At 43.1% G+C, this 16,621-nt stretch overlaps 1 protein-coding gene across 1 annotated transcript; it reads right to left on the minus strand.

Moving 5' to 3' along the window:
- Window positions 1-513: 513 nt before the first annotated feature.
- Window positions 514-16,405, minus strand: LOC118411569 (QRFP-like peptide receptor). The gene is made up of 6 exons (XM_035813937.1): window positions 16,214-16,405; window positions 15,396-15,989; window positions 4,471-4,679; window positions 3,859-4,059; window positions 2,707-2,805; window positions 514-1,732 (listed from the first exon to the last, which is right to left on the minus strand). Exons 2-6 carry the CDS (start codon window positions 15,850-15,852, stop codon window positions 1,478-1,480), a joined length of 1,221 nt encoding a protein of 406 aa, XP_035669830.1. The 5' UTR covers window positions 15,853-15,989; window positions 16,214-16,405; the 3' UTR covers window positions 514-1,477.
- Between the last annotated feature and the right edge of the window lie 216 nt (window positions 16,406-16,621).

Raw genomic sequence — 16,621 nt, forward strand, 5'->3', positions numbered from 1 at the left:
AATACTCAAAACAATGGTCAATTTCGCTGCAAAGAAATCTGTTTTGATTAGTATTCGACGTCGACCCCCACTGGCTTTTTAAAATCCTACAAAGCTAAGTGACTCTGTACAATTGATTGTAAAAGTTGACTGTAGGCCCCAAAACGTCTGAATGCCTAATCATATAATCTGTTCATTTTCCAATCGGTCCAACATCCGGTATACGAATTTTTTCAGGTCCGATTTTCTGGACCGGTCCAATAAAAAAAACGGTTTTGTACCGGTACACCGTACCGGTGCCCACCCCTAGCAGTGACAGTGCACCTTTAGCTTTCAGAATCACGCTACACATCGGCCTACATTTTATGGAATTTCAAACTAGAGCCAACCAATATACCGTTATGAGTATACTAACCTCAAAACGGTGAAACGATATAGTGTAGGTATGACGGTTGAGTTAAAGGTTTGTATATTTACACAAGTTAAACATGATAACGTTCTGGGTAGGCTCCAACTATTTATATTTCGGTGTTGGTTATGTCAAGATTATTTCTTCATGATGATAACATCTTATTATATGTACAGTTTGAAATAAACAATAAACGTCTACTTCATTAAATGCAGGATATTTACAAGCTAAGGATTGATGAGTTAAATATACTATGTTGTTATTTTGCCTTTAACGTTGATAACAATATTGTTACAAATATCACATCACGGTCTTTTTAATCTTAGATGTGCAGATAGATTGTAGTAATGGTTTATTATGAATACCCGATAATGCTCATTTAATACTGATTGATATGTCTTACATTATATGTTACCATCAGAAATGTCTCCTATGGATACAAGTTTAAGAATGTTAAATGGATGTATTAGTATCAATACTTATTTGGGCAGAATAGGAATATGAAGAATCAGATCAGTGCAATAGATAAAAACATCTTCTAAATTGAATGTTTAGGTAAATACTAATATGGCATGCTCAAGTCTATTGCCGAGCATGGTTTCGGAGGTATTTCTTAACCCTGGATATTTTCTGAATTAGAAGGGTAATGAAACTGATTAGAAGTATTGTTCAATTTCACAACGCCCATGTGAAGTTAAATCATTTCGAATATTTATACGTCTTTGGGTTTTATGTATTTTGTGTACGCAATGCATGACTTAATTATGTTACAATGTGCCATTTTTAAAGATTCCAAATGGAATCTCTGAGGTGCCAATGTCTCGCAGTACTTAGTCAAAGATAAAAGGCTATAGCACTGACCCTATTGGATTGCGGGTCTTCTATCTCAATCTGTATGCATTTAGGACTGAATGAATGAAGGCGCTTTAAGAGACTTTCTCACAACCTTTGGCAAAACGTGTTATGTTTTTTTACTGTGAGTTTGGTGATGCAGCTGTAGCATTGAGATAGTTTGCCGATCTGAAAGCCATTATCTTTGAGGTCACCCCGTCAGGCGTATCGTGGCATTATCAGTGCAAACGTGAACGCCTACACATGCGCAGAGACGGTCTCCACGGTTCGAATGCGCAGCTGCAGGTCGTGGCGGCCATTGTCAGCCTCGTTCTGGTTGGGTGGCACCCCGGGTTCCACGCGGTTGCGCCGTAGGCACCTCAGTTTCAGGACGTTCCAGAACCCCTTGCGGAAGTTCTCGCTGAAGCCGTTGTAGATGATGGGGTTGCAGGCAGAGTTGGCGTATCCTAGCACCACCACAGCGTAGCGCAGGTCCGGAAACCAGGACGGATGCTGAGGAGCACAAGGGGCAAATCCAATCAAGACAAGGGATTCGTCAAGCGCAGAACAACCAGCCCGCAATTTCAACTTAATACTTTGCTAAGATTTGTAGTCTTTCATTGCCTCGGGAGCCAATTACGTCAATAGCTGCCAAGATCATTTAGAAGTGCTTTGAAATTTGCAGCACGTTATTTTTTAACCCTATTGTTTGAGCTGGCGGGTCCAGCTGTTTGCCGCATCAAACGGAATGTACGATGATAGAATCAAGCTATTTCACAGGAAATTGAAACCACGCCCGCTCAAGATTACGGATCGGCACTGTGTAATTCCAAAAGCACTAACTTGGCTATAATGGTGATGAGTCGGATCTTTTGCATATGCTTTTGACATTTTAGTTGTCATAACAATGTGATGGCGGAGTACTTGCACCTCTATTGCTTGCAATTATGGAGAGAATTCTAGAAGGTACAGGTGCACTCTCACTGCACTTGCGTCAAGCTTGCGTCACTGTGATTTTTTGTATGATTTAGTTAGATATTGTGTAATACTTAAGAAGTATGATTTATTATCCTTAGAAGACAACAAAATACACAACAAGTAAGAAAACTCTTTCTTTATCTCTGAACTTCGTTGAATATCTTTCGAACCCAGCAGTGACGCAAGCTTGACGCAAGTGCAGTGAGAATGCGCCTTAAGTCACTGTCAGATAGAAAGACTGACACCCCCCTTCCCACTATATGCCGCGACCACTGAACAACCGTCGAGTAAACCAAAGAATCCAAAGATTTGAATAGATAGATCGACTACCTGTATGCGCTTTTTCTGCATTATGTGTATTTTCTGGTCTTTCAAACCATACTTTTACATTTTGCGCCACATTCCACTTATGACATCAATGGTCACATCAGTCCAACTTTGGTCGCACAGCGATCGATGTCTAGTGGAAAGGAGAGGGGAGGGGGGGTCTGAGTCTCACTTGACTTTACCTTTTCGCCGTCGGTGAACTCGATGTAGAGCTGTAGAATCTGGTAGGGAGTCCAGCAGATGAAGAACGCCAGAACTACAACAACCATCATGCGGATGACCTGCAAATAACAAAGAGCAGTCGTACATATTTGAAACTGAACGTTTATATTGCATTCAAATCAGTATGTCTATAGCTGTCACCACTGTGTGCTGTGTTCTTTAACTGTTATAATGTAAAAAAAGAAAAAGAAAATACAGACAGGTCAGAAATGTCAGAAAGGTTTACGGACGTCAGGATTATAAAAGAGTGCGAAATGAATTTTATTAGATTATATCATTTATCAGTTACTTTTGCTTTGACAAGAACTATAAAAAAAAGAAGATTCCATTATTTTGCGATTATAGCTGACATCTCCTTGAAATAAAGAATCGCTGTAAGACAACATTTTCCGCGGCCAGCTATTGCTACCGTTTTGTATACTCTCTTCAGCTCCTAATGCGTTTTCTGTGAAACGCGATGAATCAAAAGATAATCACTTTCCCCGGCATTAACTACAGGAGAGCATATGTATTGTTTGAAGTCATGTAAAACATAGCTCTGGGACATATTAAATGTATATCTTGGGTAATGCACGTGTATATGTAAACATCTATTCATTCATTCGTTTTAACCCCGCGTGGAGTAAACATGATTTAGTTGCTATGTACAACGTGACGGTTTCATGGCAATCAATCGAGATCGTCTTGGCTTTCCCCATAACTGATTTCATCTGTTATTGTATGGGATAAATCTATTTCAGGTCCTTGTTTGGACCGAAGCTATGACATGTAGTGCCGTAAGGCACAGTAAGCTACTTCTACATTTGATGTATTGCATGGCAGTCTTGCGATATAAAAATTGATTCCATTTTAGTGATGTTCGGCTCTCCTGTAGTATAACGTATTAGAGCTACAACTCACTTTATATCTTCCAAGTACATACATCCATATTCTCAGAGTAATGTTCTTCATAACCTTGACAAGTGGATTTTGCCATAAATATAATGAAGGAACGGGACCGCGAACCTATTCCTGGCCTGGCCCGATAAACAGACCCCGCATATAAAGCCAGCTCTATCTACGCCTTGGAAGCAATTTGGTAGAATGAAACGTAAGTGATTTAGTGTAGAGACCTTTCGCTTGGTTTTTGCCTGCGCGGATTCCGTGGCCACGATGGTGACCCCGGGAGTCTTCTTGTTCCACAGCGTCTTGGCGATCATGGCGTAGGCTCCGGAGATGATGAGGAGAGGCAGGGTGTAGATGACGACGAAGAGGAAGATGGTGTAGTCTGCGCGCTGCCGCTCATAGTCAGGCCAGCTCTCTCGGCACCACACCTAGCAGTCAGAGAACATAACATTTGTTCTGTTTTGAAACATGATATCTTTCTTCCTGTTTAGTATTGCTCGTATGCCTGTGTGGTAGAAGGTGAGCAGTCACGGATTAGACTCCTCAAAACTATTATTGAAGTTTTATGTTAACGTTCAAGTTAGCATAAAAGATTCCTTTATACTCTCTCCACTTCTTTGATCAACGTTCAGTTCGGAGTATAGGGGTGGTGTCCATCTCTAGTCCTTTGGCCACACTTGCCACTACATGTACAATAGAGGGTTAGCCCTTGATACTAGTAGCATGTTTTCTAGACGTCCGGGGGATTGTCTGTAATAAGTCAAGCATGCTTAAACCTGGTGCATATACACAGAAGATTCACAAGAAAAGGAAGTTGACTCTTTATTTACTTAACCTACCTCACGAACGCCGTCGCTCCAGGTATGCTCCCGCTGCTCCATAACTACCAAGAGTGGGATGTTGGTTGCGATGGAGCCTGCCCAGATCATGGCCACCACCACGGCAGCGTTGGTGTCGGTGACCCGCGCCTTCAGCGGGAAGATGATAGCGAAGAAACGGTCCATGGCGATGACTACCATCGTCAGGATGCTGGATACTACCGACACACCTGTCAAAAATATTTAGATGTATACATACATATGTAGATGAAAACAAGGGGGTAAAGGTCCGTAACTTAAGTATTTTTACGCCTTAGGGACCATGGGAGACTAAGCGACTATGTCTTTGGTACGGTATTGGAAGGTGGAGACCATTGTTTTCCTTCCCCAGCTTTTACGCCCACAGCCAAAGTCAGGTACCAGTTTACAAGTATGTGGAGCGAGCAAAAGTCATGTAAAGTGCATTTCCCAAGAACACAACGTTTAGCCAGAAATACCAGCCTAAACACTGGTTCATCGACGACTGTGGTGCTTACTAGTGCATTTAGAGATATCATTCATGTAAATGTAGGTTGGAACAGATTCCCCTTACCATGGACTCGCACCGTGTTAAAAAGAAAAGCGAAATTAGATTTCAGCGTAGCAAATTTTGGCGAAGGGCCAATGACCACTAGTAACTCAGTGCACACCCTTATATCACGTGTAATTGCTGGTATAACGGAGAATTGGCAGGAGCACACAAGATGGAGAATATTAGCCAATTTGAAAAGGCTGTAATCAGCTGCACAGTCGGTTGTGTCACATTGAATAACGGCAAGGCGCAGTGGGCGTGCATGGGCTTGCAGGTTTCTGTTTATCTTCGTTTTCATTCGAGCCGAGGCAATTTGGAAGTAATGAGTCCGATGTCGACTAAAATTTCTCACGTTGGCGAACTTAACTTTGAATTACTTGCATGAAAACTTTGTATGTCTCCCTTGCAAGCTACTTCACATTTTGTGAACAACTGGGTAGGAGACGAATTCTCCTAGTACATATAAATGAATCTTTAGTGGATAACTTGTTCTTTTATGTCTAACTAGAGACTAACGGAACATTTTTACATGTTACCTTTTGGCAATTAGAGGAAATGTCAGATACTTATCTGTTTCCATTAGGTTTTATCGGCTTGGAAAGAGAATGTAGTAACCTTTTTATCGGTACAAATTAGCTTCAGTTGCTCATTCTGGGATTTGGAGATATATACCTAAACTACCTTCACATATACGATAAGCGTGCCTCACATTTCTATCGCACTGTAACACGCACATTATCATTCGCTACTGTCCAATTTATGCCCAATTTATGGCACCCAACCGACGATAATGTTTCTGCAATGTAATGAATGTCTGCACGAACACAACGGTGCACGCTTGGAGCAAAAGTAAGAGGCGAGCGTTTAGAAAGTGGCATATCTGTCTTCATGACATTAGCTGAGGAGCACCCTATTGCCATCCAACCATCCAACTGGTAACTAATATGCTCTTGAAATATCAATAACAAGAGAACCTACGGCCGCCTAGTAGGTTTCTAATGAGTTTGGTGCCGTGGTGGTTGAGGTTGCGATTGTTATGGGACCAAAGGCGACGAAGCTGCAGCCTTTGATATTCTTCAGTTTTCTTTGGGTGTGATCATTACCTACAAACTACACGCCAGGGACTGAGCTTAATGACTGAGATGAAAAGACTCGGACCAAAGGACTCGTGGATGGAAATCAGCAAATGACAGCACTACCAGAACTCCTGCAAAGGGGATGTGTGATTTGCGGAAGAGCAGAGTTCAAAATATGGGCTAACTGATTTACTCACAGTTATTGGAGCCCTGCTGCATCTACTGAAATATTGATAAAAACTCTTTCTATCGGTTAAAGTTAGGGAAGTTTCTCCCTGGAGTGGTTTAGGTGCTCATAATACATTCTCTCATGCAGTTTGGTTTGGCGTTGAACGCGTCATTATGTATCCAAATGAAATCTGACACAGTCTGGCTACTACTTTATCACCTTAATAACAGCCCTTCTCGAACCTTCTTTAGCCTATCAGTTTGTAACTTCAGCAGTAACGGAACGATGTAGCCCAATGTCAATGGTCCGTAAAACACGGTCCAGTCAGACATATTGGCTTGCTGATAGATTTTGACAACGGTTCTCCGGCCATTCGACCATACAGTGCATGTTTTTTACCTTGTCAACGACTCAAAGAACACGTGTGCATTACGAGGTTAGTCTGTGGATTTGAGGAAAAATGTGACATTTTGAGACGTTAAAGTTGTTAAGATGTCGAGATGTGGCCGGGAAGATCCTCACCAGCATGTGGCCGGGCTGGTAAGGATCGGTGGATAAGGTACTAGCTTTAGAGGTAGTCTCGTAGACACATAAATGATACCCGATTCTACACTAACGTGCTAGAGCATTAGTGTAGAGCATAGAGTCACCAAAGACAAACCTCCTATCTTTGGTTACTCTTCATCTTTTATCTGCGATTACATTTGCCGAATGTGAGTTGCTGAAGTTAGTTGTTTTAATGGCAAAAGTTAGGGGCATCAAGACTAGAGGTGCTTGTGGCGCTCTTAGCCATGGATGCAGGCACGCTGAAGGAGGGACTTTATCACACCCACATGCATCGCATTCACGCGGCTTAAATACAATTTGCATCCTCACACCTCAAAACGGATGGACTTAGATTCTGCGTGTAAGCTCACCACTTAAAAATCCATTTCAGTTTCAGGGTTGAAGTTTTTAGATAAAAAAGAAAAACAACTTGAGAAAACCATTGAGAGTGAAAGCTACAGGGATGGCCGATTGCTTAAAACATCAATCCTAATTATCACAAAAAGGCTTCAACTGAGCCCGAGTAAAGCAAATCTCCTTTTTTTTTCAAAGAAAGCAATTAACAATGAGACAGCTCAAACATTCCAAATTGTGGCATGAATTACGTCACAATATACACATGTTGGTAACAATGGACGGATGAGAGACCATTACTGTACATTTAACGTTATGTTAAATTTGTCCTAGATCATTTTGATCAGTGCTAGTTCTGTCACAGAAAATTCTTACTGCAGATACATGCAAAAAATAAACGATGTAACGTCAACAGCAATCAGCCACAACTACCTGTCACATAACTCCCCGTTAAGACCGGAGATAGCGAAAAGCCTGTTAATAGATACGGAAAGCCTATTGCAAAAATCAAACTTTGATGCCATAACTGACTATGAAAGTGCTTTTAGATACATAAAATGGCCTGTGTGCTACCTGGACTTGACACTGCAGCAACCCCAGGTGACAAATTGCAACAGACCGCATACTGTGTAATATTGTACATTACCGAGTGTTAAGTATAATTGCTCCCGCGTGGCAAGATCTAGACGAAACTCCGCAGCTGGAGGTATGAGTAATGATGTGGTCATAGCCCCTGATCATTGACCAAGGCTAGATAATTCGGCACACGGACCATCAAAACAAGGCCAGACTAAACGAGCAAAAAAAGATAAAACCCAACTTCTGCGCATCGTTTGTTCTGGCTCCTTTTACGTCTTTGCATAAAGAATGTAGCTATCTAGAGATGCATTATATATGGCCCCATTCAGTCGATAGTGACCATGATGGAATTATGATTGACATCAGTCTTGCGGCATCGGCTGATATGACTAAACAACCTTATATGTGATTGACAGTCTCGTCCACATAGGGCACATGTTTAAGCTGACTCATTTTTCGTGCAAAGTTCGGATCCGCTTTTCTTCTGCACTGCGCATGTGCATAAGTCCAGATTCTCGCTCACAGGACAGTGTGTATCTCCAGCTGTATCGAACTGTCATTGGCAAAGTCCTCCTCATGTTTACGGTAATGGGAAAGAAAATATGCAGAATATCCAAAATCACATCGGAGCCAATTCGGATGCGCTGCGAGATAGTCATTCGAGACTGAACTGCCAAAGAAAGTACATTTGGCAAGTTAACATGAGTGCTAAAATCATGTCATAAAGCCCCGTTTAAGCCCCCTTTACAAATCAAGAATTTAGCTCGGCCGAGTTGTCAGCGCATGACCATGATGCCCACGAACAAATGGCAGAGTTTCTTCTCGCAGCGCATCCGAATTGGCTCGTAATTTAGAGCTCGCTGACAACTCGGCCGAGCTAAATTCTTGATTTGTAAAGGGGGCTTAACCACGCAGTCGTGAACAATCTTAGAACTGAGGAACCCGACAAACCATCAAGGTTTGCGAAGTAAGATTTATCAGACAGTACACATAAGACCGGCTCTATACACCTATGCACCAAACGGCGTGGGGACGACTTAAAGTTAACTAACACTTTAGTCGGATCAATATGCTCTTACATGCACCTCTCGCGCGCGGAGTTTGTTCTACGGCAGCCCCTGAAGATCGATGTCAAGACTAAGTCAAGACAAACAACAGCCCTGATAACGGCATCCGGCCACAAGGTGCCTTCCCCGATAACATAAAAGCGTAACAGTGGCGCTAAGTAGTTTTGATCGATCTTTACACACGAATTTCACTTAAAAGCCATTTCCGTCCACTACATTGGGACATGTTGATCGAAACTGTTATATACACCTATGCACCAAACGGCGTGGGAACGACTTAGTTAACTAACACTTTAGTCGGATCAATATGCTTTTACATGCACCCCTCGCACGCGGAGTTTGTCCTGCGTTTGTTTGAAATGTTGAAATGCGCCGCGCCCATTCTAATAACACCTTTAACCAAATTATCTAACTTACTACTTTCATCAGGGTCTTTTCCTCGGGAATGGAGTACAAGCCATATTGTTGCGTTGCACAAAAGTGGCACTAAAGATGATCCAAACAACTACAGAGGAACTTCTGTAATGAGCTGCCTGGCAAAGTTACTCACATCTGTTCTCAACACTCGACTGACCATTTTCATAGATGAACACGCAATTATCTCCCCAAATCAGACAGGATTCAGAAAAAAACTTTGGAACACGGGACAACATTTTTGTTATCGATTCTCTAATAGATAGTAGCGGTAACTCATTCATCTGGCACAGTAACAATGTTGATAGCAAACATGTATGTGTATTGCTAAGAAAGAGGCTCTCAGACGTGTACGTTCAAACTTCCCTTCACAACTTATCTGTCAATACTGGTGAGTTAAGATTGTATTTAACACAACAGTGACACAGTGAACGAATCCCGCAGCGACGCAAGCGTGACGCGAGTCTAGTGAAAGGGGACCATTTAAGTGAGCATAATTCAGCTAGCTTCTCTACCGGTGCATATCATCTGGTTTGTCTTTGTGGTCATGAATCTTGTACAATAGTTCATATCTAGATCTAGGAATATGGCCGAAAAAGGGGATTCGCAGACGTACATCATCCAAAGCAGGAGAGCACACACGTTAAGCCTCGGTCTTAGATTTAATGGAAAAAATGGCGCGATGTGATTTGTCGCAAAATGTCATTACCAACTCAATACCACAAGCTGCGACATTTAGGCTCGGCAGAAAGTTTGCTTGAAATGGTTCCGCAGAGCAATGATGACTCCAACCGTGCGCACGCTCACAGCGCGATAAAAAACTCAAATATCCGCCTATAAGAAAATTCGAAAGATTACGTACTCAACGAATTTCTGAAATAAAGAATTTTCTTTCATTTTATTGTCCTTCAAGTCATACCTTTACGTCTTGCGCAATATTCAAACTATAAAAAAAATTAAGACTGTAAACAAATTCAATTTTCTCACTGCAGAGCAAAGTGGTCAGGGAGGTTGGAAATAGGATGGTATACCAAAAATAAGGTGTAGAGACCAGTTCTAAAGTCAAAACCGTTTTTTCTTCTTCTTGGACCTGTCCGAAAAAACAGACCCAAACAATCAGTTAAACGGGATTCGCCGATTCAAAAATCGGGGGCTTACCGGGCCAAGAAAATAACAAAAGTGAAGTCAAGTAGAATTTACAAAAATTTGTACTGCGTTTCTACAGTCAAACGTACTGAGACAGCTAGCCTTGTGTACATGAATATAGGATTTTAAAACACGGAACAGACGGTCGGATACTCCATCAAATAGATTCCTTTGTAGGCAATTGGACCATTGCTTTGAGTATCACAAGTATTCACAGACAACCAGATGCTTTGGACCTGAACCTGAATTTTCTGTACTGGTATCCACTCCTACCAACAATAGATTATGAACGTTTGTAATTTTACATCTTATTCTTTGACTTTAACGTTATATTTACTTAGGCATTAATTTTCTGTATTCCGATCCTTTCCCATTTCCAGACGGGCCCCGGTCGAGATGTTTGCGGAAGCAACAAATTAAAGTGTTTATAAAGGAATATACACAAATTGTACTCATAACAATTTTTTGTTACGTTGTTGGACTTTGTTACCTTTTATATAATTTTTTGTCGTTTCCAAAAGCTATCTGGTCGGGGCTCGGCCTGGTATTAGGACCTAAGACTCATCTGACCCGCCTAAGGGCTTTATCTCTAGCGGAGGTGTAATCTAGCAGTCTTTTTGCGTGACATACATCAGAACAAGGTCTAAAACATCTCTCAATGGGGTGATCTTGATGTAGATGGCGTCGATCCTTTAAAGGTTTTGACCTTTACAGTATCTTGGTGCGTTTACTATTTTTACAAAGTAAATCAGAGCAGCCACGTCTCACCTATGAAATACTGTAATCTTGCCTATAGCTTACCGAGGGCAGCCAAAGTGCGCAACGCTAGTTTTAGTAAACATATGTAAGAAGAACTGACACAGGATCAACACTATCAGTTCTTTCCAGTGTTCAATGGACTCTCTGTTTCAAAGAAATACGTCACCAACATATCACGGCTTGACAATTGAAGGCCTTGATGATAAGTGCAAAGGAATATTTGGATCGACGTCGACAGTATCGATGGCACATGCATGTTCAAAGCCATTTCACCAACACTGAAATTCACTGATTCACTGATAGAAATACTGCCTTTGATTAGCTGGAGCAAGCAACACGCCAACAGTCGATCAATGTCTCTTATATAACCTACTAGACAGGGCGTGCCTTTCAACGATCTCACCATAGCGAACCGTAATGGTCTGGCATTATAATGAGAGCACGGAGCCAGAAATCATGTCCGTAAGCTGAAGACGTGAATGTAAATCAGAGTTGAAAGAAACATGCAGCTTCCTAATGTAATGATGTCTCGGTGGAGTTCATTCCGCCATTTAAAGACAAACATTAACAAACCCATTAACTTGTAGCCGGAAGTAACTGATGGCGGTTTACCTGGCGTCAGTCAATCAACATGTACTCGTATAACGGAGACGATCCATACATGGTGTTTGCACATATCTACGTTACGCAAAAAAACAACAACAACATATCAATGGATCAATTTTCAGATCTGTGAGTGGGAGGCCCCGGATGCCGTAGGCCTCAGGTCGGCCCGATATCTCAATGTAGTTCTAGTGAATCCTTGCATGGTCAGAGAGATTCCCTGGCCTTTGTAGTCTTGACCATGAACAAATAGTGGATCTCCGCAGCGGCCCAGCTAATGGTCTTGAAGCTTCCGAGTGCAGAGAAATAATTACTGTTCTGCGGTCCAACTTTGTCCTTCTGATATACCGAACAGGAAAACAAACCCTCTGCGTGCTACTTGAAGTGTATATTAGTTATATCCTGATAATATCTGCTGCTGTAGATCAGTTTACATCTTCATCACGTTTCGCCTTGATGTCGCCTCGACCCGCCTCGTAGCTCTGAAACCACTTCACTCCACATGGCCTGTTAAATAATTCTAACCATGCCAGAATAGGATGTATAATTTACGGCTCGATCGCAGACTACAGATTATTTTCTCTAGTCCTTGGTCTTTTAGTCTAGTGGTCAATCTTCAGCCTGCATGGCAATCTTAAATCAACTGTCCATTATGGCGGCTGGACCGGAGACATACTTTACGAAGGGAGAATAACTTTAAGTACTGTTAGAATAGTTGACATTAGATGACCTTACGGATGGTTGGTAAATGCCGGACCGCGGCTGGAGGTTTTATCTGATCTATCATGTATGTATGTTTAGACGTCTAGCCCGATGTAAGAAGTAATTGCCACTAAAACACAGTGGTTATCATGATTGGGAGATATCTGTGCTGATTTTGCATCTTGGGAAAAGAAAGTCAGTTTATTTAAGGAATTGTGTGTGTTTGTGTGTATGAACATGTATGTGCACATCAAGCACAAAATGTGTGTAGCATCTAGCACAAAATGCGAAATGGCAAAATGTTACGATGGCCTTACATGAGGATTTGACTGAGGCGAGCCCCTTTTACCATTAGACAAAGCCTCATCATCATCACCATCATTTCGGGTGGCTTGCCTGAGACGATACAGAATTACATCGGGTCCCGAATGGTCATTGCGAACGATCCAATGGTCTTTACCACAAACCCATGGAACAAAAGACATAACGACTTATGAAGTCTCCTGGTGCAAAGTATAATGGCCCAATGTTACAATGATTGTATTGGTATAATAGTCAGTACGTGACTGGGTGTGTGTGTGTGTGTCGCATGGCTTCTCAACGTTCCACCTTTTGTTCATGGGCCAACAATGTCGTCTACTATCAAAGACGAGTGTGGGGTAAATAAAGGACAGAACGTTTAGGCCCCCATTCCACTAGGAATTTGCCTATAGCGGTGAGGGCGTGGTGGGACCGCCAAGGTCGCATGTGAGCGCGATGATCATGAGATCGCGGTGGGAGTGCCATCGTCGCCAAGATCGACATTGATCACCTCGGCGACAGCATGAAAACGTGTCGTGCCATCGCCGTAAGAGCGGCGACGATGGCGATGCAACGATGAGTTGTCATGACCTATGTGACCGCGCCCTTAAGTAATCTGTCGAATCTTTGGCAGCCGCAAAAGTCGCCGATCTTTGGGTTTTTCGTCGCGCTGAGAGCGCGCTGGAGTCGCCGGAGAAATTCCCCTAGGGTAGCTTTTTCTGGCGTAGTGGCGCTCTCATGGCGATGAGACAAATTTTCCATGGCAGCGAGAGCGCCGTCAAGTGGAATGGGGGTATTAATGGAGCTAAATATTCTCCGTGAGGAAGTCATTTGTATCCGAAGGACACCTTTCTCTCATTACTGACACATTGCAAGTGGTAATAGCCAGGCTACATTATTGCCATCTCATCTCCTCATATCCTTTAGTCTGACTAATTGACCGTTGGCAATTGGAGCGCCACAGAGGATCTGGCAACCGCTTTTCTTCATCCCTCTTGGTTTTCCTATTTCTCTCAGCGTTTTACTTGCATGCCTCATACTTCATTCTCTGATATATCATCCTCCCATACCGTATTTCCCGTTGCCTGCCCCCGTTTCTTCCTCCCTCCTTGCAGTGTTTTTGCTGGTCCCGATTACCGTGACACATGGCCGCACCACTTCAGTTTTCTTTATTTTACTGTGTTTAGGAGTACTTCGTACGGATCTGGACCGATCTTTTGTTTTTCTCCATTCCGTACTCTAGCATTTGAGATGCGGTCTCGGTATATGATCCCCAAAAATCTTTCGTAACCATTTCATCTCTGTACATGTGGTCTTGTCTCCAGTTTTGCTCTCAGGGCCCAGGATTCACAAGCGTACAGGAATAAGGGGGTAACCAGGGATCGCATCAGTCCTAGAGCTGAGCTTGATATTCTTATCATGATTGACCTCGGGTGCACGTGTACACGCTCACGCTCTTCTTTGCCTAGGCCTCAACACATATCCTACAATGGAGTCATTCCACGTACAAACACGTCATAAAGGTTTTAAAGCCCCCCTTTGCAATATCCACGGAGCATCCACGCATATCCGCATAGAAACTCCCGGGAAGAATACCATAAATGGAAACGACATCTAATCCACTGGAGTCACTATCAAGTTCCATTTTGACGACACAACGCTGACACATTTGGGTACATTTTAAACCCATCCCATTTCTTAGATAAGATGAGGACACGGTGTCTGATGGCATAAACAATTAATTCTCAATACACAACGAACCAGCTGATACGGAGGCATAAGCCAGATAAGTACGCTTGCTATTTAAGATTTTCTATTACCATTTTCAGTATATCCCTTGGTAACGATTATCAGCAGATAAATACAGAAAAGGTTAGAGCTCAGGTTGGTTCAGCCTGAGGCATGCGCAAGGAAAACGTTTAACTTGGGTGGGACTGATGGATCAGTGTACAGAGGATTTGTACTATTTGTGGTGAATGTGTGAGCATTGATGGATACAAACGTACGGAGCGGAGAATGCGTGCTAGTGCAAAGTACACAGTGGCAGGTGGCTGGCCAGATAATATTAGATAGTTGGGTGGATGGATGGATAGTTGGGTGGATGGATGGATTGGTGGCTGGCTGGATGGATTGGTGGGTGGCTGGATGGATTGGTGGGTGGCTGGATGGATTGGTGGGTGGCTGGATGGATTGGTGGGTGGGTGGATGGATGAATTGATAAGATCTTGAATGATATAAAGGACAGGTGCTATTTAGCAGGTTACCAAGTGGGAGAACATTTTTTTTTCTTATGTTCCTTTACCGTTTCATCAAAACGTGGGCATGAATCGCTGGCATCTTTGAAAATCTAACAGGACTCTAACGTTCACATGACAACTTTTGCTTATCACCATATTGCAGTCATGTTCTAAAGAAACAAACAAACTCATAACTCATTAGCATCGGGAAATACATTACCACCATAACAATATATGTTTCACATAGCAACAGTTATGATCGATTGGATTCTATTATCTACACATCGCACGATGTGATCATAATGCCAAGACGCCACTCCCAGGTAGAGTTCTCCCCACTTGTACGGAAACGAGCTTCTCTAAAGCGATAAGTAGGGTTATAATCAGACAAGCCTTAACAGTGACGGTGCAATTTATAAATACCTTGAATGAAGGTGTTGAATCGGCACATGAAGTCACCGAATATCCAGTTGGCGGTCTGGTCATGCACCAGATGGATCCACATGCAGAACATGGCGATGAGCAGGTCGGCCACGGCCAGGTTCATGATGTAGAAGTTGGTCGGCGTCCACATCGTCTTGGTGGCGACGACGATACAGATGACTGTGGCGTTGCCGAGAAGAGCTATCAAAAACACCAGGGCGTAGACGAGAATCTTGACGGTAGTTTCAGCGGAGGTGGGGTACTCGAACCCAGGGAAGGCGAAGAGGCGGTTGGTGTGGTTCCCGTAGCTGGAGGAGTTCAGTAGAAATGTCGCATTGTGAGGACCGTCAGAGCTCGAATCCCATCCTGTGGGAGCAGCCAGGGTTGCGTTTGGAAACAGGTCGGTCATTTTGGCTGTTGCGTTCGGGCAGTTCCTCTCCTCAGCCCGACAAAACATGTGCCATTGCCCGGCACAGTGTGCGGCCTAATGTCGACCGTCAGGTTATATGCGTTGCCAATATCTTACTCCACACTCATCTATGAGCTGTCCGGGTATTTACGACAGTGCCACCGACAGGCGACAGGAGGGCAACCCTGCAAGGCAATCCACGGGTAAATATTAAGCAAAAGGGACGTTAAGTCAATGAAGAGCGTATTTCTTATTAACAACCATGTCCTTGGTCAATAAAATGTTAGAATACATATTCACCTTCTGTCAATACTTGATCTTAACGGTCAGGAAGTTAGTTGGATCTGTCCCCCGCACTCTTGATAGTTAATACCACCAATATGTCAGGCTAAGCGAGTTGCACACTTACAGTATCGGAGAAATAAAAGGTGTTCCTGGGTGAACCGCACGGTGCTCGAGATCGGGCTGCTCTCCGCAGCCGCGGCTTCCAGCGATCAACGCCAGTCGCGCTCCAGCTGGGCTTCTTAAACCTCTGGCTAAGACGCCCACGCACCCGTTTCCAGGGCAATTCGGAGACGCTTCGATCTCCTCAATCTGCACAAACCCGGTTTTATCGCTGAAGTAAGGGGCGTGGTCAATTTGCAAAGGATGCCGGTCCGCTTGGTCAATCGCTACCACTCAGTCTCGTAGACAAAGAACGGTAATTTCCATTCGTATTCTTGTACATGGGAATTATGGTAAAAAGAGCTTATCAAAAGGCACCCCCTACCTGGAGCTAAGTCTATGAAAGACTAACGTTAACATTCTGGGGTAAAAC

The sequence above is a fragment of the Branchiostoma floridae genome, chromosome 3, assembly GCF_000003815.2.
Source record: "Branchiostoma floridae strain S238N-H82 chromosome 3, Bfl_VNyyK, whole genome shotgun sequence".
NCBI lineage: Eukaryota > Metazoa > Chordata > Leptocardii > Amphioxiformes > Branchiostomatidae > Branchiostoma > Branchiostoma floridae.